The sequence below is a fragment of the Littorina saxatilis genome, unplaced genomic scaffold (assembly GCF_037325665.1).
Source record: "Littorina saxatilis isolate snail1 unplaced genomic scaffold, US_GU_Lsax_2.0 scaffold_416, whole genome shotgun sequence".
NCBI classification, from domain to species: domain Eukaryota; kingdom Metazoa; phylum Mollusca; class Gastropoda; order Littorinimorpha; family Littorinidae; genus Littorina; species Littorina saxatilis.
In genome coordinates, this window is record NW_027129551.1 from 64,300 (window position 1) to 85,722 (window position 21,423).

Genomic DNA, 21,423 nt, shown 5'->3' on the forward strand with positions numbered 1-21,423 from the left:
CCTTTGTGAGCACACTTAATTTGAACATTGACACCCAATGATCTTGTGTAAACCCCGCCCACCCACCCACCCACCCCATGTCAGTGTGACATCTATCATCATGATTGTAATATAGGTCTGCTGCAAAAAGTGATACCTTCAAACTGTGTGTCCACAACCAGTATTTGTTCTACCCGGAAATGTATCATTCTGGAGAAACCATCACCTGCTTCATGCCATGCAAGGACAAGGTCACAGGGCAAGACGTCTTCACCTCGGGAGCCGCTGACACATGCACCAATATACAAGTCGGTAAGGACAAAATACAAGTGAATACATGTACTATACGATGTTTAGTGAGTTATTGACAGCCAAGCTTTTTTTTGTTGGTCCGAGGGTAGCATATCGTCTTTCTGTTTCATCTTTATCGACCGAAGCTTCAACTGCACACTGCAACGAATGCTTCAGATTCTTCGTATAAAATAATACATCGAATTATTTCAAATGTTGATGGTCTAATCGAGTGATGCCGAAAGCAATTTTTATTATATCTGTCTAAAAATAAATTCCAAACAAAACAATGTATTTTAACAGGACATATGTCTGTCTGTCTGTGTTGGCTAGTGTGTCCCAAGGGGAAGTACGGCCAGTTTTGCAAGTCGTGCGGTCAGTGCGCGAGTAATGCATTCTGTGACAAAATGACGGGCCACTGCTCGGCGTGCCGCACCCCTGGCCTGACCTCCCCGCTGTGTCAGGCCTGCAAGCCGCGACTGTGGGGCCCGGACTGTACAGACTGCATTCCCGGTTGGAGGCCGCCCAACTGCGTCGAGTGTCAGCCTGGATTCACTGGTCCCAACTGCACAGTGCTCAACGCTGGCTGCGTCCCTCCCAACTGCAACAGTTGCAAGACGGGCTGGGAGTCCCCTGAGTGTGACCGCTGTAGTCCTGGCTTCAAGCCGCCCGACTGCAACGAGTGTCAGCCTGGCTTCACGAGCCCAAACTGCACGGTGCTCAATGCTGGCTGCGTCCCTCCCAACTGCGACAGTTGCAAGCGGGGCTGGCAGTCTCCTGAGTGTGACCGCTGTAGGCCCGGCTTCAAGTTCCCTAAGTGCGCCGAGTGTCAGCTTGGCTTCACGGGTCCCAACTGCACGGTGCTCAACGCTGGCTGCGTCCCTCCCAACTGCGACAGTTGCAAGCGGGGCTGGCAGGCCCCTGTGTGTGACCGCTGTAGGCCCGGCTTCAAGCCGCCCGACTGCGCCCAATGTCAGCCTGGCTTCACGGGCCCCAACTGCACGGTTCTCAACGCTGGCTGTGTCCCTCCCAACTGCGATACATGCAAGCTGGGCTGGCAGTCCACTGAGTGTGACCGCTGTAGGCCCGGCTTCAAGTCCCCAAAGTGCACTGAATGTCAGCCTGGCTTCACGGGCCCCAACTGCATGGTGCTAAACCCTGGCTGCATTCCTCCTAAATGCGGCAGTTGCAAGCCAGGCTGGCAGTCTCCTGAGTGTGACCTCTGTAGGCCCGGCTTCAAGTTCCCTAAGTGCGCCGAGTGTCAGCCTGGCTTCACGGGCCCCAACTGCACAGTGCTCAACGCTGGCTGCGTCCTTCCCAACTGCGATAGTTGCAAGCCAGGCTGGCAGGCCCCTGTATGTGACCGCTGTAGGCCCGGCTTCAAGCCGCCCGACTGCGCCCAATGTCAGCCTGGCTTCACGGGCTCCAACTGCACGATTCTCAACGCTGGCTGTGTCCCTCCCAACTGCGATACATGCAAGCTGGGCTGGCAGTCCACTGAGTGTGACCGCTGTAGGCCCGGCTTCAAGTCCCCAAAGTGCACTGAATGTCAGCCTGGCTTCACGGGCCCCAACTGCACGGTGCTAAACCCTGGCTGCATTCCTCCTAAATGCGACAGTTGCAAGCCAGGCTGGCAGTCTCCTGAGTGTGACCTCTGTAGGCCCGGCTTCAAGTTCCCTAAGTGCGCCGAGTGTCAGCCTGGCTTCACGGGCCCCAACTGCACGGTGCTCAACGCTGGCTGCGTCCTTCCCAACTGCGACAGTTGTAAGCCAGGCTGGCAGGCCCCTGTGTGTAACCGCTGTAGGCCCGGTTTCAAGCCGCCCGACTGCACCGAGTGTCAGCTTGGCTTCACGGGACGCAACTGCACGGTGCTCAAAGCTGGCTGCGTCCCCCCCAACTGCGAGAGTTGTAAGCCAGGCTGGCAGGCCCCTGTGTGTGACCGCTGTAGGCCCGGCTTCAAGCCGCCCGACTGCGCCCAATGTCAGCCTGGCTTTACGGGCTCCAACTGCACGATTCTCAACGCTGGCTGTGTCCCTCCCAACTGCGATACATGCAAGCTGGGCTGGCAGTCCACTGAGTGTGATCGCTGTAGGCCCGGCTTCAAGTCCCCAAAGTGCACTGAATGTCAGCCTGGCTTCACGGGCCCCAACTGCACGGTGCTAAACCCTGGCTGCATTCCTCCTAAATGCGACAGTTGCAAGCCAGGCTGGCAGTCTCCTGAGTGTGACCTCTGTAGGCCCGGCTTCAAGTTCCCTAAGTGCGCCGAGTGTCAGCCTGGCTTCACGGGCCCCAACTGCACGGTGCTCAACGCTGGCTGCGTCCTTCCCAACTGCGATAGTTGCAAGCCAGGCTGGCAGGCCCCTGTGTGTAACCGCTGTAGGCCCGGTTTCAAGCCGCCCGACTGCACCGAGTGTAAGCTTGGCTTCACGGGACGCAACTGCACGGTGCTCAAAGCAGGCTGCGTCCCCCCCAACTGCGACAGTTGTAAGCCAGGCTGGCAGGCCCCTGTGTGTGACCGCTGTAGGTCCACCTTCAATCAGCCTGACTGCATCGAGTGTGTGCCTGGCTTCACGGGCCCCAACTGCACGGTGCTCAACGTTGGTTGCGTCCCTCCCAACTGCAACAGCTGCAAGCCGGGCTGGCAGTCCCCTCAGTGTGACCGCTGTAGGCCCGGCTTCAAGCCGCCCGACTGCGCCGAGTGTAAGGCCGACCTCCTCCCTCCCTTCTGCAACACGTGCCGCGGGGGTTTCTTGCCGCCTGACTGCAAGGTCTGCAGACCGGGGCTGGAAGGTACCACCTGCGATAGGTGTGTGAAGCCAGGTTTCCAGTCTCACGACTGTCGGCAGTGCAAAAAGGGGTTCCTGCATCCCAATTGTACAGGTAGGTCACGTGCCATCATCGACACTTTTCATTGGATGTCTATATGTCTATAAAGCGCTTTGAACTTCGGATAAGGCGCTATATAAATAAATAAATAAATAAAGAGAATAATATACAGACGACATCATACGTGTAAAGATCAGAAATCAGTCCACTTTTCACTAAAGTGAAACGAAGAGTAGACTCTTGTGCAAAATAGTCAGCAATCCTTATAGTCAACCTGAAATGCAATATTTTTAAAAACATTTAAATTGATAGAACTGCTAGAATAAATGTATTTGTGTTCATTGTCGTCAAGCATGGTCCTTGGTTACGCTCCCAACTTTGCCTGACGACATAATGATTATCATAATTCAGAAAATACTTTAAAGCAACTTTATTAATTAGATGTATAGATACTGTATGCGTCGTTTTGAAATATTGTTGCTGGATGTTTTGGTGGATGTGGGCGTGTTGTTCCCCAGGCTGTGGAGATGGTTACTACGGGGCGGAGTGCTCACCGTGTGGGAGGTGTGCCCAGCTAGCACCGTGCGACAAGAAGGACGGCAGCTGTACCGCCTGTCACTCACTCCTGCTCACCATGCCCCTGTGTCAAGGTGCGCACAACGCTAATATTAGCCACACGATCTTGAGATAAGGTCATTACCTGTTTCATAAGTATTTGTTTGTCTCTCTACTTCAAAGAGTGGACGTACTAATAAACGTAACATTGTGTTTAATCAATAATAAACATTCCAATTACCTACCATTCTTGTTTTTAACATTTAGTCAAGTTTTGATTAAATTTTTTAACATAGACGTAGAATCGGGCGAGGGTGGTGGTGTTTGTATGTGTGTCTGTGAGTGTGTGTGTATGTGTAGAGCGATTTAGAGAAAACTACTGGACCAATCTTCATGAAACTTTACATGAGAGATTCTGAGTTTGGTATTCCCAGACGCTTTTTACATTTAGTCAAGTTTTGACTAAATGTTTTAACATAGAGGGGGAATCGAGACGAGGGTCGTGGTGTATGTGTGTGTGTGTGTGTCTGTGCGTGTGTGTGTGTAGAGCGATTCAAACCAAACTACTGGACCGATCTTTATGAAATTTTACATGAGATCTCTAGAGTTCCTAGGAATGATATCCCCGGACGTTTTTTTCTTTTTTTCGATAAATACCTTTGATGACGTCATCTCCGGCTTTTTGTAAAAGTTGAGGCGGTATTGTCACACCCTCATTTTTCAATCAAATTGATTGAAATTTTGGCCAAGCAATCTTCGACGAAGGCCGGACTTCGGTATTGCATTTCAGCTTGGTGGCTTAAAAATTAATTTATGACTTTGGTCATTAAAAATCTGAAAATTGTAAACAAATTTTTTCTATAAAACGATCAAAATTTACGTTCACCTTATTCTTCATCATTTTCTGATTCCAAAAACATATAAATATGTTATATGTGGATTAAAAACAAGCTCTGAAAATTAAAAATATACAAATTATGATCAAAATTAAATTTTCGAAATCAATTTAAAAACACTTTCATCTTATTCCTTGTCGGTTCCTGATTCCAAAAACATATAGATATGATATGTTTGGATTAAAAACACGCTCAGAAAGTTAAAACGAAGAGAGGTACAGAAAAGCGTGCTATCCTTCTCAGTGCAACTACTACCCCGCTCTTCTTGTCAATTTCACTGCCTTTGCCACGAGCGGTGGACTGACGATGCTACGAGTATACGGTCTTGCTGAAAAATTGCATTGCGTTCAGTTTTATTCTGTGAGTTCGACAGCTTGACTAAATGTTGTATTTTCGCCTTACGCGACTTGTTTCATTTTTTTATATTTAGTCAAGTTTTGACTAAATATTTTAACATCGAGGGGGAATCGAAACGAGGGTCGTGGTGTATGTGCGTGTGTGTGTGCGTGTGTGTGTCTGTGTGTGTGTGTGTGTGTGTGTGTGTGTAGAGCGATTCAGACTAAACTATTGGACCGATCTTTATGAAATTTGACATGAGAGTTCCTGGGTATGAAATCCCCGAACATTTTTTTCATTTTTTTGATAAATGTCTTTGATGACGTCACATCCGGCTTTTCGTGAAAGTTGAGGCGGCACTGTCACGCCCTCATTTTTCAACCAAATTGGTTGAAATTTTGGTCAAGTACTCTTCGACAAAGCCCGGGGTTCGGTATTGCATTTCAGCTTGGTGGCTTAAAAATTAATTAATGACTTTGGTCATTAAAAATCTGAAAATTGTAAAAAAAAATAAAAATTTATAAAACGATCCAAATTTACGTTTATCTTATTCTCCATCATTTGCTGATTCCAAAACCATATAAATATGTTATATTCGGATTAAAAACAAGCTCTGAAAATTAAAAATATACAAATTATTATCAAAATTAAATTGTCGAAATCAATTTAAAAACACTTTCATCTTATTACTTGTCGGTTCCTGATTCCAAAAACATATAGATATGATATGTTTGGATTAAAAACACGCTCAGAAAGTTCAAACGAAGAGAGGTACAGAAAAGCGTGCTATCCTTCTTAGCGCAACTACTACCCCGCTCTTCTTGTCAATTTCACTGGCTTTGCCATGAGCGGTGGACTGACGATGCTACGAGTATACGGTCTTGCTGAAAAATGGCATTGCGTTCAGTTTCATTCTGTGAGTTCGACAGCTACTTGACTAAATATTGTATTTTCGCCTTACGCGACTTGTTTATATTTAGTCAAGTTTTGACTAAATATTTTAACATCGAGGGGGAATCGAAACGAGGGTCGTGGTGTATGTGCGTGTGTGTGTGTGTGTGTGTGTGTGTGTGTCTGTGTGTGTGTGTGTGTGTGTAGAGCGATTCAGACTAAACTACTGGACCGATCTTTATGAAATTTGACATGAGAGTTCCTGGGTATGAAATCCCCGAACATTTTTTTCATTTTTTTGATAAATGTCTTTGATGACGTCATATCCGGCTTTTCGTGAAAGTTGAGGCGGCACTGTCACGCCCTCATTTTTCAACCAAATTGGTTCAAATTTTGGTCAAGTAATCTTCGACGAAGCCCGGGGTTCGGTATTGCATTTCAGCTTGGTGGCTTAAAAATTAATTAATGACTTTGGTCATTAAAAATCTGAAAATTGTAAAAAAAATTAAAAATTTATAAAACGATCCAAATTTACGTTTATCTTATTCTCCATCATTTGCTGATTCCAAAAACATATAAATATGTTATATTCGGATTAAAAACAAGCTCTGAAAATTAAATATATAAAAATTATTATCAAAATTAAATTGTCCAAATCAATTTAAAAACACTTTCATCTTATTTCTTGTCGGTTCCTGATTCCAAAAACATATAGATATGATATGTTTGGATTAAAAACACGCTCAGAAAGTTAAAACAAAGAGAGGTACAGAAAAGCGTGCTATCCTTCTTAGCGCAACTACTACCCCGCTCTTCTTGTCAATTTCACTGCCTTTGCCGTGAGCGGTGGACTGACGATGCTACGAGTATACGGTCTTGCTGAAAAATGGCAGCTACTTGACTAAATATTGTATTTTCGCCTTACGCGACTTGTTTAATAAATGTCTTCGATGACGGCATATCCGGCTTTTTGTGAAAGGTGAGGAGGCACTGTCATACCCTAATATTTTTGGATCAAATTGATTTAAATTTTGGTTGAGCATTCTTCGACAAAGCCCGGACTTTGGTATTGCATTGTAGCTTGGAGGCTTTAAAATTAAATAATGAGTTTGGTCATTAAAAATCTGATTACATTTTTCGAAATAGATTGAAAAATAATTTTATCTTATTTATTTTATCATTTCCTGATCCCGAAAACATATCTATATCTATATACGGCTTGTGTGTGTCTGTCTGTCTGTCTGTGTGTTCGCGATTCACGGCCAAAGTTCTCGATGGATCTGCTTCAAATTTGGTGGGCATATTCAGGTAGACCCCGGACACAATCGTGGAAAATTTTGAACACGTGCGTGCTCTCAGCGCGCAGCGCTGAACCGATTTTGGTTTTTCTGTACATCCATTCCCAGTAACTCTTCCTTATCTTCTCCAGTGTTTTGCGCGTTTATCTTGGAAACTGACATAGCTTGTGAGTATACAGGGTGACCCAAAATGAGTGCAACCCATAAAAGTACTCGCAACTGCTACAAATGTGAATGGATTGAGTGTATTTTTAACAAGCATCAACGTAAGATGATAACAATTAGGTTCTGAAAGTTGGAGTCATTTCGGTTGAGTGGTCCACATGTTAGCGACGTTGAAGGATATGCTCCAAACGTCCACCGCGTTGAATGCGCCGTGCAAAATTGTCCACCACGCGGACACACTCTGCCTCTGGAATCCTCCTGATCTTTGTTATTATTGCAGCTTTTAAGTCCATGATTGTCTGGGGGTTGTCCTCATAGACGTGGTCTTTCAAATAACCCCACAAATAGAAATCGGGGGGGTTAAGGTCAGGTGGACAATTTTGCACGGCGCATTCAGGAGTGTCTCCGTCAACGCGGTGGACATTTGGAGCATATCCTTCAACGTCGCTAACATGTAAACCACCCAACCGAAATGACTCCAACTTTCAGAACTTAATTGTTATCAATATCATCTTACGTTGATGTGTGTTAAAAATAAACTCAATCCATTCACATTTGTAACCAGTTGTGAGTACTTTTATGGGTTGTACTCATTTTGGGTCACCCTGTATATTAGTGAAAAATAGCGGTGCGGTCAGTTTCATTCTGTGAGTTCGAATGGTTGATTAAATGTAGTAATATCGCTTCACGCGACTTGTTTTATTATTTGAGGTTACCCTCATGGAAATCCGAGCTGCTTTGCCATTAGGGAAAGCCAGCTGCCATACAGTACGGAGCTACCCTTGCATTCGTGTATACATGTTTCCAAGCCCTGAGACTTTCTCTGTGAACTTGGGATCTTTTTCGTGCGCATGCGTGCAAGAAAACAAACAGGCGCCTGAAGCCTGCCTTGTGGTAAGCCCTTTTGACATAATTAACCTCAACAGCCAGGGATAGACTTTGCCCACTTTTACCAAGTTTTCAGAGAGCTGTGGCTCCTTCATCCTTCAACTATTTCCCCATCGTTACCGTCAGTCTCGTCTTGTTGCAGCGTGACCGGATAATCATCCATCAGTTGAAATCTTGTGTCACTTCATCCTCGCCAGTGGGGCAAGCTAAGCGGTATAGTTGTAAGAGCTTGCGCGTTGGTGTGCAGTGCGCAGCAGCAGATCCACAGAAAAGAGTGGACGGAGCATAGGCCTGCTGTTGGCGCTGGGTCTGGGGCTTGCCGCACTGCTGCTGCTCGTCCCGTTGGGAACCGTCTGCTTCACCACGAGACGAAGCCGGAACAACGTGCCCGGTGCAGGCGGGCAAGACCCTGTGGCGGCCCAGACCGGACCTGCGAAACAGCCGTTACAGAATCAGCCAGCAGTCTACGGACATCCAGCGCGGCAGCAGCAACAACCAACGGACAGTGTCATTGACGACTCGGAGTCCAGCTCCGTTTTCAGCGAGATGTCTAGCTCCTCGGAGAGCGAGACGACCAGCCCCTCCACTAGTAGCTTCTCGGAGGACAGCAGCCATCTCTGATCTGTCGCTTACATGTATATCGCTCGCTACAAGCTTGCTTTTGTGAACAGCATAGTTTGGTGCCAAGTGCTCTGCAGTTCGTTGTAGTGTGGCCGTTGTGCACAGTCATCTTCCTGATCGCCCTAAACAATGATGTCGTTAATGCCACCTTGCTTGCTGTGTTAACAATCATCTACACGACCAAATATCTCTTCAATTTTGCTGAATACACCGATTAACAGTTCCGCGGCCATTTTGGAAATCGCGCATGCGCAGATCGTTTTATTTGGTGTTTTGGCTCACGTAAGTGTAGCCTATGCGATCGTAACTGTGTCTGTCTGTGCGTGCGTGTGTGTGTGCGTGTGTGTGCGTGTGTATGTCTGTGGTAGAAACTCTAACATTTGAAGACGTCACATTACATTGACGTCACATTATGACGTAAGAGGGTTAGACGTCACGCGAAGGAAGTACTGAAAGTCTCGGTCATTATTATTTTGAGCGGGCCGAAACTAGTGTACATGCAGACAGACAGATCTAGATCTAGTGTCTCGCTTTCTTGCACAGTTTCACCTATTCTCTTTCTCTGTGTGTGTGTGTGTGTGTGTGTGTGTGTGTGTGTGTGTGTGTGTGTGTGTGTGTGTGTGTGTGTATGTGTGACGGAGTGATTGAGTTTGTGTTACTGTTTGTCGATTTCTTACGTGAGCCTTGATGGCTTCGCCTCTTGTTTTTCTTCTTATTATTCTTCCGGTTGATTTGAACGCGTAGATTCAGTCTGCAGAAAGTGCAATTTTGTAGTCTTTCAGCACTGAAGTTGCTTTTGAGTGTCCGAGGAAAGAGTGTAAAGGTCTAAGGATAACATTGGGCCCACAAACACGCGATTTTCCTTTTTACATTTAGTCAAGTTTTGACTAAATGTGTTAACATAGAGGAGGAATCGAGATGAGGGTTGTGGTGTATGTGTGTGTGTGTGTGTGTGTGTGTGTGCGTGTGCGTGTGACTGTGTGCGTGTGTGTAAAGCGATTCAAAGAAAACTACTGGACCGATCTTCATGAAATTTCACATGAGAGTTCCTGAGTATAATATCCCCAGACATTGGTGTTAATCTGTTACTTTGATTCCGACAGCTTGACTAAATGTTGTTATATCGCTTCACGCGGGGGCGGGGATATAGCTCAGTTGGTAGCGCGCTGGATTTGTATTCAGTTGGCCGCTGTGAGCGTGAGTTCGATCCCAGGTTCGGCGGAAATTTATTTCAGAGTCAACTTTGTGTGCAGACTCTCTTCGGTGTCCGAACTCCCCCCCCCCCCACCCCCCCCCCCCCCCGTGTACACTACATTGGGTGTGTACGTTAAAGATCCCACGATTGACAAAAGGGTCTTTCCTGGCAAAATTGCTTAGGCACAGTTAATAATTGTCTACCTATACCCGTGTGACTTGGAATAATAGGCCGTGAAAGGTAAATATGCGCCGAAATGGCTGTAATTACTGGCCGTATAAAATTTCATCTCACACGGCATCACTGCAGAGCGCCTAGAACTGTACCCACGGAATATGCGCGATATAAGCCTCATTGATTGATTGATTGATTGACTTGTTTGCATTTAGTCAAGTTTTGACTAAATATTTTAACATAGACGGGGAATCGAGACGAGGGTCGTGGTGTATGTGTGTGTGTGTGTGTGTGTGTGTGCGTGTGTGTGTGTGTGTGTGTGTGTGTGTGCGTGTGTGTACAGCAATTCAGAGAAAACTACCGGACCGATTTTCATGAAACTTTACATGAGAGTTCCTGAGTATAATATCCCCAGACGTTGTTTTCATTTTTTTGATAAATGTCTTTGATGACGTCATATCTGGATTTTTGTGAAAGTTGAGAAAGCACTGTCACGCTCTCATTTTTCAACCAAATTTGTTGAAATGTTGGTCAAGTATTAAATCTTCGACGAAGCCTGGACTTTGGTATTGCATTTCAGTTTGGAGGCTTAACAATTAATTAATGACTTTGCTCAATAAAGTTGTCATTAAAATCGATTTTACGCAAACAGATTTCAAATTGATTGCATTGTTTTCCTCACCTTCTCCTGAATTAAAAAATATATAGATATGTCATGTTTACTCTAAAAATGTGCTCAGAATTACAGAAAATAGGTTTAAGTAGGCCTAAGTAGGGGAAAGTCGCTAAACCTGGAACAGTTAAGGAGAAACAGCCGTACCAGACAAAAAAATGGATATTACAAAGCGTTCTTTATATTGTCACATACTAGACTCTATCAGTAAATAAACGAACCACAAAAAATAAAATAAAAGTCACGCAACTCATATCAGACTGATCATAATACAAATGTCTGCATTTGTTCCAGGTTGGACGCATGGGTGTGTAAAGTGGAACACTGTGTTGTCAAACTCGGAACACATACAAACACACCCTGACTCTATTTCTAGCTCTGTCTGTGTCTCACACACACACAAATACACCCACACACTCTCATTCACACACAAACAAGCACACTTTGCCACACACACAAGATAAATAAATACGTCATAACATTTTGATTAAGCCAATTTGTGTAAATGTCTTTTTTTCAACATCATATTTTGATTTTTACCAAGGAAATAACAAATCGGATAACAATTTAAACCTTAAATGTAAAACAAAAAGATAAATAAGGGCTCGGTCTAAAAAGGACTGAAAAACAAAACCTTAAAAAAAAAGAAGGAAAGAATAGGCCAAGAACCGATTTCGCAGACAATGTCCTTTGTCTTCTACTGTCAGCGCAGTCATTGTGTGATTACTGTGTGCACTTCTGGCACTATAACATATCCTCAGGGGAGTTGGTGCCACACATGAAGCAGCACCACGAAATTTCGCAGCTTCATTTGTACCCCTCTTCTGTTGACAAATAGATATAAAAGGGCTACCTGCCCAATTGACTAAATGTAAAAATCATTACGCATAAAGTCTCAAAGCAAATAACTAAGAACAGATTTAAGAACTGATTTTGCAGACACAAAAATTGCTAAGTACAGATTTCGAAATCCTTTTGTCCGCTGCTGTCAGCGCAGTCCTCGTGTGCCCACTGTGTGCACCTCTGGCACTGTATCATGTTCTCAGGGGAGTTGGTGCCACACTTGAAGCAGCACCAAGTGCTTTCCCCCGGGATAGAACGCATCGTCGAGAATGTTCTCCTTTTTTCCCTCTGATCAGAAGATATTCCCCTCTTGTTTCTCTGAGCAGAAAATTTTGTAGCTTCATTCTTTCCTCTTTTCTGTTGACCTGCACGCCTTTTTGCAAGTGAAATCTCCAGCTTTTGCTTGTAAGGAGAAGATTGGGTTTTTCGTGATGATCTCTTCGACGATCTTGTGGTTGTGCGTTGCAGGATATCAGCAGCAGGTAAGCTTACATGTGCTGCTGACACCAAGCAATCATAATGACCAGAATCTCCATGTACAGTGTAAAAAACAACGATGGGGGTGACGTTGGCAAATTTATTTCAGCTTCAAGAATGCTATTGATTAGTTCTTGTTCTATCTCGGGTGTTAACGTAGAAGGTCTTCCTGTTAACTTTACTTCTTCTTTTGCAAATTTGTTTGTTTCCGTCTAAATGACTTTTAAGAGTTGTGACAGTAACACCATATGCTCTTGATGCGCAACGCAAACCCATATCTCCGTTTTTCACTGCCGACAAAGCGCAGCCCATTTCTTCTGGTAACCACCGCCGTTCGGGTCTCACAATACTGTCAAACAAATCAATCAATCATTCAATAAAACTTATAGAAAGGAAAAACACAACAAAACTGAAAAGAGAATTGAATACGTGAATAAAACAGCAGTGTTCTGTTTATTGTTCGATGAGGGTAAGATGGAACAGAATGCGTCAAAGCTGGAACACTGTTCCATGTTTGCCTCTCTTATGTGTTCCATCATTGCCGCATGGCACCTGCATGGATTTCGCGTTTTTCTGTTGGATACACGTGACGTTTCAAATCTTTTTTTCCGTTCAAGTTATTGCAAATCTATGAAGGTTTATCACAGCAATCAACATTTTACGTGAACGTATGTAGATAAAGAGTAATAATACGAATTGTAGACGGTAGAAATAAGAAGAAGAAGGAAGAAAAGTTTAAAAAACGTACCATTTTTTGACTCACATGCGAAGCAAAAGTGAGTCTATGTACTCACCCGAGCCGTCCGTCCGGACGTCCGTCCGTCCGGACGTCCGTCCGGAAAACTTTAACGTTGGATATTTCTTGGACACTATTCAGTCTATCAGTACCAAATTTGGCAAGATGGTGTATGATGACAAGGCCCCAAAAAACATACATAGCATCTTGACCTTGCTTCAAGGTCAAGGTCGCAGGGGCCATAAATGTTGTCTAAAAACCAGCTATTTTTCACATTTTCCCCATTTTCTCTGAAGTTTTTGAGATTCAATACCTCACCTATATATGATATATAGGGCAAAGTAAGCTCCATCTTTTGATACCAGTTTGGTTTACCTTGCTTCAAGGTCAAGGTCACAGGAGCTCTTCAAAGTTGGATTGTATACATATTTTGAAGTGACCTTGACCCTGAACTATGGAAGATAACTTTTTCAAACTTAAAACTTATGTGGGGCACATGTTATGCTTTCATCATGAGACAATTTGGTCACATATGATCAAGGTCAAGGTCACTTTGACCCTTATGAAATGTGACCAAAATAAGGTAGTGAACCACTAAAAGTGACCATATCTCATGGTAGAAATAGCCAATAAGCACCATTGTACTTCCTATGTCTTGAATAACAGCTTTGTGTTGCATGACCTTGGATGACCTTGACCTTGGGTCAAGGTCACATGTATTTTGGTAGGAAAAATGTGTAAAGCAGTTCTTAGTGTATGATGTCATTGCTAGGTTTAGTTATTTGACCCTGAAGGTCATGTAAAGGTCAAGGTCAAGCATGTGAGTCGTATGGGCTTTGCCCTTCTTGTTTTGTTTTGCCGCGGTAGTAATTTGTTTTTGCTGGAATAATATCAAGGAATGTCACTGGACATTTCTGCAAAACAATTGTTCATGAATTGTTCCCCGTTGATCGCATATTGAGGTGTTCCAAGTTGGCCGACTGTTCCGGGATTGGCGACTTTCCCTTACTACGTTTGCACGCTACGCGGAGACGAACGTGACCCGTGTGTGGTTAGTCGAGACTATCTGAAATGTGTTTTTGGAATCAGGAGCCCACATGGAATAAGGTGGACATGTTTTTAGATCGATTTCGGAAATTTAATTTTAATCATAATTTTTATATTTTAAATTTTTAGAGCTTGTTTTTAATCCCAATATTACCTGCTATTCAGACTTGGTCGTGTGACAGACGTTTTCTTCCACACGAGATTACGTTGATTGTCTAACGAAGCCGTCAGGCTGAGTTAGACATCAGCAAATCGAGTGTTTATGTCTCACAGCTTCAACAGAGGAGAGAACAAACACGTTTTGCGTACTCAAGCTTGACAAACCTAAACACAGGAGCAGCCATTGTGGAGAGATCTACTTTTTGACGGAAGTGAACGAACAACAATGAATGACGTCTCGGTATATGTGAATGACGTCACAGTCATCGTCACAGTCTGTATCTTTTGAAGCATCGCATTCTTCATGACGTCTTTCTGTGTCTGCATCCGCGAAATGTTTGTTCTTTTCGGGGTCTTTGTCATCTATGTTCAGAACTCTGTCCTTCTAGTTTCAGAGGGCAGCTAAGAGCAGCTAAATTCGCGTAGCGGAAACAGTACTGTCGTCTGGGATGCCGTTATCAGTATTCTCAGCGTTGAAGCATTTGTAAAGAGAAGAAACGATAACAGCAGGAGAAATAAAAGTCGTGTGTGCATTTTGGGGCTCTTGGAGAGACGATTTCGAGTTTGAATCCGTTCTTTCACATGCTCCAAAACGTGCAACATACAATCTTGCACACGTTTGCTTTAGTAGTGGCAAAGAAGGAAAGCGTGTGACATAGAGAGAATACTGCATGGCTTGCTGTGTCGTACCAGATTTACACGAGTGTTTTTTTTAAATATTGAACTGCGAGCGAAAGCGAGCTGTTCACTATTTGAAAAAGCAACGAGTGTAAATCTGGTACAACACAGCACGCCATGCAGTAGCCTATTCTGTTTATCCTACATACTGTACTTACGTGTATTTTACTGAAAATGTCCTGCAGTCGAGGCAGATTAATTGAAAACGCTTGTTTTAGAACCTCGATCTCTTCTAAAGCCTCGTGCAATCTATTACGTCAAAGCAAAGAAACGTCACTCTGAAAGTGTGGCGTGACGTGTTAGTTCTAAAGATTCATCGAGGGTAATTAGCGAGCGCAATTTTTGTTTCTATAATGACGTTTGTCTCGGTGACTTTGGCATCATAAGCAGTGGAAAAACAGGTCCTTGCCAGACTTGCTTGACATGACCTCATTTACATGATATACACACATGTGATTTGAACGATTATTATCTCACGGGAGTCTCTCTCACGTATGTAGGATAAAACATATTTATATGTTTTTGGAATCAGAAAATGATGAAGAATAAGTTGACATTATTTTTGGATCGTTTTATAAAAAATCATATTTTTAATGACCAAACTCATTACTTAATTTTTACGCCTCCATGCTGAAATGCAATACCAAAAACATGAGTGTTTAACTTGCATTAATTTAAGGAAACCAGACTCATCTAATGGTTCACAAGCAACCAACAAAGCACTTGTTACTCTTCAAATGCGTGTCAGTAAATTTGCGAAATTCCTGCCCCTTGAAATCAGGAAATTCGCGAATTTCCTAGAATTTTTAGGAAATTTGTAAAATCCCTGAGTGAAACAGGAAATTCACAAATTTACTGAAATTTCCAGGGATTTCGCGAATTTCCTGGTTACGAGAATTTACTGTAACATATACAACATTAGGACATAACAGACAGACGGACATATAACATACCGTTCGCCTACAAGTAAGGCCTTTCTTTTCTTTATTTGGTGTTTAACGTCGTTTTCAACCACGAAGGTTATATCGCGACGGGGAAAGGGAGACACTAGGGAGATTCAAAGGACAGCACGTTTCGTTTTGCAGCTCGTTTCGTTTGGTGAATGAGTCACCCCGCGAAACGGAACGTGAAACGAGACGGCATAGGCCGCAGACAAGATTTAGATGTATTCACGTTTCGTTTCGGAATGAAGGAAGGGCGATAAATCTTCAAGTGAAATTATCACGTCTGTCCTCGATCAGAATGGGAAAAAAAACCCTAGGAGGTGGTCCAGAATCGGGCATACTTTGATTATTTTCAGTCCAAATAAATCACACAGACTTTGTTTATACAAAATCACATACGAAGCCAGAATAAAAATTCGATGCGATGACCTACTTCTGCTTCGCCATTTGCTTTCTTCACCATGAAGTTGGATAAATGTACCAGGATCAGCACCCTTCAAAATATTTCAGTTCACAACAGTTGTCTACCTCCAATGAACACATTCTCAGCGCTGAAAGACTGTGAAAGGGTTGATGAATCTAGCAATGCATAAAATGGCCAACAAATAAAACTGTTAGTGTGCAAAAATACTCACAAAAGTTGACGAAATATTGTTCGTTTTTTGGGGGTGGAAAACGTGACTGCGTTTTGACGTTCCACGTTCCGTTTCAGTTGACCTTCACCTTTCCAGCGAGAGACCCCCGAAATGATGACGTTTACCACAACTTCAAAACGAAACGTCCCGACGTTTCGTTTATTAAATCTCCAGAGCGTTAGACCCGTGTACGGGACGCTTTAAAACTGCTCGCAAAGGCAAAAGAAGTTTCGTTCAGGGAGAAGTCCTTACTTGTTCACTGCTATCCAGATAGTACTGGTTTGCCAGGTAATACTGTAACAGACGTATTACCTGCTTAATAATAATACAGTCAGATAATACAGTCAAACAAACAAAAAACCAAACAAACAAACAAACAATAACAAAAACAAAAAAAGACATATATATACACAAATCATCACATCTCTGCACAATCTAGCGTACTACCTAACCAACTTGTGCACACCTATACACTTTCTGTTTATAACTATTTATTCAACATTGATTGAGTAAAAATGCAGAAATGCACACACACACACACACACACACACACACACACACACACACACACACACACACACACACACACACACACACAGATATTTTTCTTTAAATGTCAGACTTATGCACACCAATACACTATGGCGTTATTATAAGATGTTTGATGGGTTGTTGACAGACCGCGGTCAAAAATATGAAACAAAAGTCGATATGCCCCCCCGAGGACCGACAAAAAAAGCTGGTCTGTCAACAAACCATCAAACATCGTTTTTGTCATCATTTTGGTAGTGAGAAAACAAGTGCACAATCAACCCAGGGAGCCATGCTTTGAAACACGGGTACCGTGCGGATAACCACACGGGTCCCGGTTTGATAACCACTGGCAATCAAAGATGGCGTGTGAAAGCAACTTTCTGTGTTTTTGAGTTCATTAAATGTTGGGATGAATATGTCAGGTTTGAGGATGCACATTTCTGTAGGTTCATCTCGTTATTCCACCCCCTCGGCTTTCTGTTGTAAATATTAAGCTGAGCACGGTGATCGAATGTGGAAGCCACGTTTGGTCAAAGGTCACAGAAGATTTGCGTCGTGCAGCGAAGGAAAGAATCGCGATCTTGTTTCCGAATCGGTACCTCTTTGTTTTTCATTAGACCTGTCATTCTGCTTGCTCGGCTTTGTTAGATGTTTGCATTATATCGTGTTGCTATTTTCTTTGCTTTTATTATTGTTTCTTACTTGTGCTTCGTTTATCGATACAACGTCTTGTGCACGGGTTAAAATGTGTGTGTCAGGTGTCGTTTTACTTGAACTTGACTTCTCCGAACGTCTGTGTATCGAAACACAGATACACGCACTCCGTGACTTTGTAAGAAGACATAACATATCGGTAGGTTTCATTTGTTTGTGACGAATTTATTGAAGTAGTTTTGTTTTTTTGTTTACTTTTGCCAGTTTGCCAGTTGGTTTTTGGAACTTTGCAAAGCAGTGTCTTGTCGTCTGTTTAGGTCTGGGGAAACGCCAATGAAAAGAGCCGAAGAATCCTCGAGCGTTTCTATTGGGTTTGCTTTTGATTATCCATGTAATAGGGCTTCCTGCAACTATGGTAACCGGGGATTTATTCCCCGGGGAACATGATATTTATTTCCCAGGTGCTTGTGAATGAAAACTCGTGAACATGATGACAAAATTATTTATTCAACTTTGATTGAGTAAAAATACAGACATGTTAAAACACACACACACACACACACACACACACACACACACACACACACACACACACACACACAGATGGCAGACCCCTGGCACATTGGAAGACTGTTTATTATCCTTTTCGTCGCCTTTGTTATCGCAGCATCAAGAACATATTTTGCTCATTGAAGGAATTGTCGCAGCGGGTAAAACTCCTGCCCTGATACAGGTTGCAATTTGAAAATGTCCGTGTTGGACATTTGCGGCTGAGTTTTGTCAACTAGAGTTCTGAGTTTTTGTTACGTTAAAGGCACCGTCCATCCCGCGTACAAGGTCATGTTGACCGCCACATGTCCCTCCAGACTTTCACATGAAACAATTATGAGCATCTTTTCACTTGTACAGATAACACAAATCAATATCGTGGGTGATTTCTGAACAGAGCGGGGTTCTTTTGCTGATCTGATTTAGCAGAGTGACAAAGGTGTCTCTTTCGAACCAAATTCCACAACAACAATGCAGTTTCACTTTGCACAGGAAGCAGCCAGGTTGTTGCTTTCTGGCGGATGCTCTTATCTTGCATACAAGTCTGAACAGATGGTTGGTGGTGAACATGCAGTAGTGTACTCTTCAGTAATGTGCCGCAATAGACAATAAAAGACACAAAACCTATTTGAGGTGTAATGTATCAAGCAGTGAGTTTAATTTATTCTCTTAAGTCATCACTCAGTCATTGATCACCGTTTTGTAAGCACTTTTTTTTTCTTCCAATGATGAAGCACTCATATACACTCTTAGCTTCGTCCGATCGGTTGAGATATTTGAGTGTCTTCGTGTAGATAAGAAAGGTGACAGCGTTGACGGGAAAGCCCCTCAAGCACGTGACGAGTGTTCCGCGATACAACACAGACACCCCTTCCTGTCTGATAGCCACGCTGGCGCAGTGCATGAAGCCGCGGTACCTGCCTTCCGTGTCGCACTGAACGCGGCTCTTGATGACGTCAATGGGCATGACGATGAACCAGGAGATGGTCCCGGCCAGCCCGCCACCTATGACGTCAGCGATAACGCCGTGCGAGTCTGTCCAGCCCTTGCGATGCAGGGCGGAGGAGATGGCCTCGTAGCATACGAGGTAGAGACCGTAGGACGGCACGTCCCTCAGAGACATGGAGGTCAGGCCGCGGTACAGGCCCGCTAGCTTCTTCTGGCGCCACACCGCTCTCAGGCAGTCCCCAGGGCCACTGTAGTACCGACCTCTCGCTGTCGTCGCTCCTGCACAACCACACCATACTCATCATAACGAACAGGGATTGAGTGCAAGTTACACAGCGTGCTAGTCGGTTGTCCTTGCAACTCATCCGCAGCGTAAAGTTCTATCTTGGGAGTCCCAAGTGCTGTCCTTAATTCAGCCCGAAGTCGACTTGGCGAACACTTCGCGAAGTCTTTTTACCGAAAACTCAGTGCTAAAGCTCCGTGCGGCCAGCTTCGCGAAGTCTTTTTACCGAAAACTCAGTGCTAAAGCTCCGTGCGGCCAGCTTCGCGAAGTCTTTTTACCGAAAACTCAGTGCTAAAGCTCCGTGCGGCCAGCTTCGCGAAGTCTTTTTACCGAAAACTCAGTGCTAAAGCTCCGTGCGGCCAGCTTCGCGAAGTCTTGTTACCGAAAACTCAGTGCTAAAGCTCCGTGCGGCCAGCTTCGCGAAGTCTTGTTACCGAAAACTCAGTGCTAAAGCTCCGTGCGGCCAGCTTCGCCAAGTATACTTCGCTTAGTCGACTTCGCCCAGTTAAGGACAGGCTTTATGAACAGTCAATGAGATATTGGATATTACCCGCAAACTGTTCGAGTGATTTTAGGCACGACATACTCGTACACATGCACCATAAAAGCGATATAGTTTACTTTTTCATAGTGTTAAGTGGGTCGTTTATATGAGGTGCACGATTATTGGACATACCGTTATGAATGCAGTCAAAAAGCTAAGCAGACAGTGTGTAAACAGGTCAAAATTAACGTGCGTGGTTTTTTGACTCACATGCGAAGCAAAAGTGAGTCTATGTACTCACCCGAGTCGTCCGTCCGTCCGTCCGTCCGGACGTCCGGAAAACTTTAACGTTGGATATTTCTTGGACACTATTCAGTCTATCAGTACCAAATTTGGCAAGATGGTGTATGATGACAAGGCCCCAAAAAACATACATAGCATCTTGACCTTGCTTCAAGGTCAAGGTCGCAGGGGCCATAAATGTTGCCTAAAAAACAGCTATTTCTCACATTTTTCCCATTTTCTCTGAAGTTTTTGAGATTGAATACCTCACCTATATATGATATATAGGGCAAAGTAAGCCCCATCTTTTGATACCAGTTTGGTTTACCTTGCTTCAAGGTCAAGGTCACAGGAGCTCTTCAAAGTTGGATTGTATACATATTTTGAAGTGACCTTGACCCTGAACTATGGAAGATAACTGTTTCAAACTTAAAAATTATGTGGGGCACATGTTATGCTTTCATCATGAGACACATTTGGTCACATATGATCAAGGTCAAGGTCACTTTGACCCTTATGAAATGTGACCAAAATAAGGTAGTGAACCACTAAAAGTGACCATATCTCATGGTAGAAAGAGCCAATAAGCACCATTGTACTTCCTATGTCTTGAATTAACAGCTTTGTGTTGCATGACCTTGGATGACCTTGACCTTGGGTCAAGGTCACATGTATTTTGGTAGGAAAAATGTGTAAAGCATGTGAGTCGTATGGGCTTTGCCCTTCTTGTTTAAAATTATAAAACATGAGATTTTGGGCCAGATTCTTCTGTCAGACAAATAAAGAACTTTGCCGTATGTTTTATTTTACTCTAAAATGGTCCCCATATGCAACAACAGAGCACCATATTCAAATGTATAAACATATTTTCAAAAGCTGCACAGTGACCAAGGGATGCCACGTTACCTTGGTGGGGAATCTGGGCCTGCAGCGTGCACTTGATGACGTCCACGGGACACGCAATGACGAGCTGCGCGGCCCCCGCAGCACAGCCAGCCAGGTACACGTCCAGCATCCCCGGGGGCCTGTCGTGCGTAAGGTGTCGCAGCGCTGTGCCGTACACCCCGAAGATCACTGCGTTCACCCCGGCGTACGTCCACAGTGGGTACGACAAACCGCGAAAGAAACCACGAATCTGACAAAAACCCGAGAATGGCCAGTTATTAGAACGTTTCATTTATGAAAGAACAAAACATCACCATCACAGGGATGTTGACCCAAAAATGTCTTTAACAAAGACAGTCGCACAAACACGATACTACGAAGTACGATACAGATAATAAACTAAGCTTAGGATGTGTGTGTCTATCCTCCAGTCTCTCGCAAGTTTTTGTCGAGGATTTGTTTTCTCGATTCTGAAGAAAAAGATCCGGAGATGTGTT

At 43.9% G+C, this 21,423-nt stretch overlaps 2 protein-coding genes across 2 annotated transcripts; one reads left to right on the forward strand and one right to left on the reverse strand.

The window, feature by feature from the left end:
• The first annotated feature begins 677 nt into the window (after positions 1-677).
• LOC138957792 (multiple epidermal growth factor-like domains protein 6) lies at positions 678-9,807 on the forward strand. Its single transcript, XM_070328846.1, has 3 exons — positions 678-3,150; positions 3,615-3,746; positions 8,373-9,807. Exons 1-3 carry the CDS (start codon positions 678-680, stop codon positions 8,744-8,746), a joined length of 2,979 nt encoding a protein of 992 aa, XP_070184947.1. The 3' UTR covers positions 8,747-9,807.
• An 8,417-nt stretch (positions 9,808-18,224) lies between these two features.
• LOC138957793 (solute carrier family 25 member 45-like) lies at positions 18,225-21,410 on the reverse strand. Its single transcript, XM_070328847.1, has 2 exons — positions 20,948-21,410; positions 18,225-19,271 (listed from the first exon to the last, which is right to left on the reverse strand). The coding sequence occupies exons 1-2, from the start codon at positions 21,216-21,218 to the stop codon at positions 18,730-18,732; spliced, it is 813 nt and encodes a 270-aa protein (XP_070184948.1). The 5' UTR covers positions 21,219-21,410; the 3' UTR covers positions 18,225-18,729.
• Positions 21,411-21,423: the final 13 nt, after the last annotated feature.

Bases quoted from the DNA above. Each gene is read 5' to 3' on its own strand.
- LOC138957793 (XM_070328847.1), bottom strand. From the start codon at position 21,218: ATGAAACGTTCTAATAACTGGCCATTCTCGGGTTTTTGTCAGATTCGT. The intron at 19,272-20,947 runs GTAACGTGGCAT...GTGGTTGTGCAG, and splicing joins GGCCCAGATTCCCCACCAAG to GAGCGACGACAGCGAGAGGT.
- LOC138957792 (XM_070328846.1), top strand. From the start codon at position 678: ATGACGGGCCACTGCTCGGCGTGCCGCACCCCTGGCCTGACCTCCCCG. The intron at 3,151-3,614 runs GTAGGTCACGTG...GTTGTTCCCCAG, and splicing joins CCTGCATCCCAATTGTACAG to GCTGTGGAGATGGTTACTAC. The intron at 3,747-8,372 runs GTGCGCACAACG...GTTGGTGTGCAG, and splicing joins CACCATGCCCCTGTGTCAAG to TGCGCAGCAGCAGATCCACA.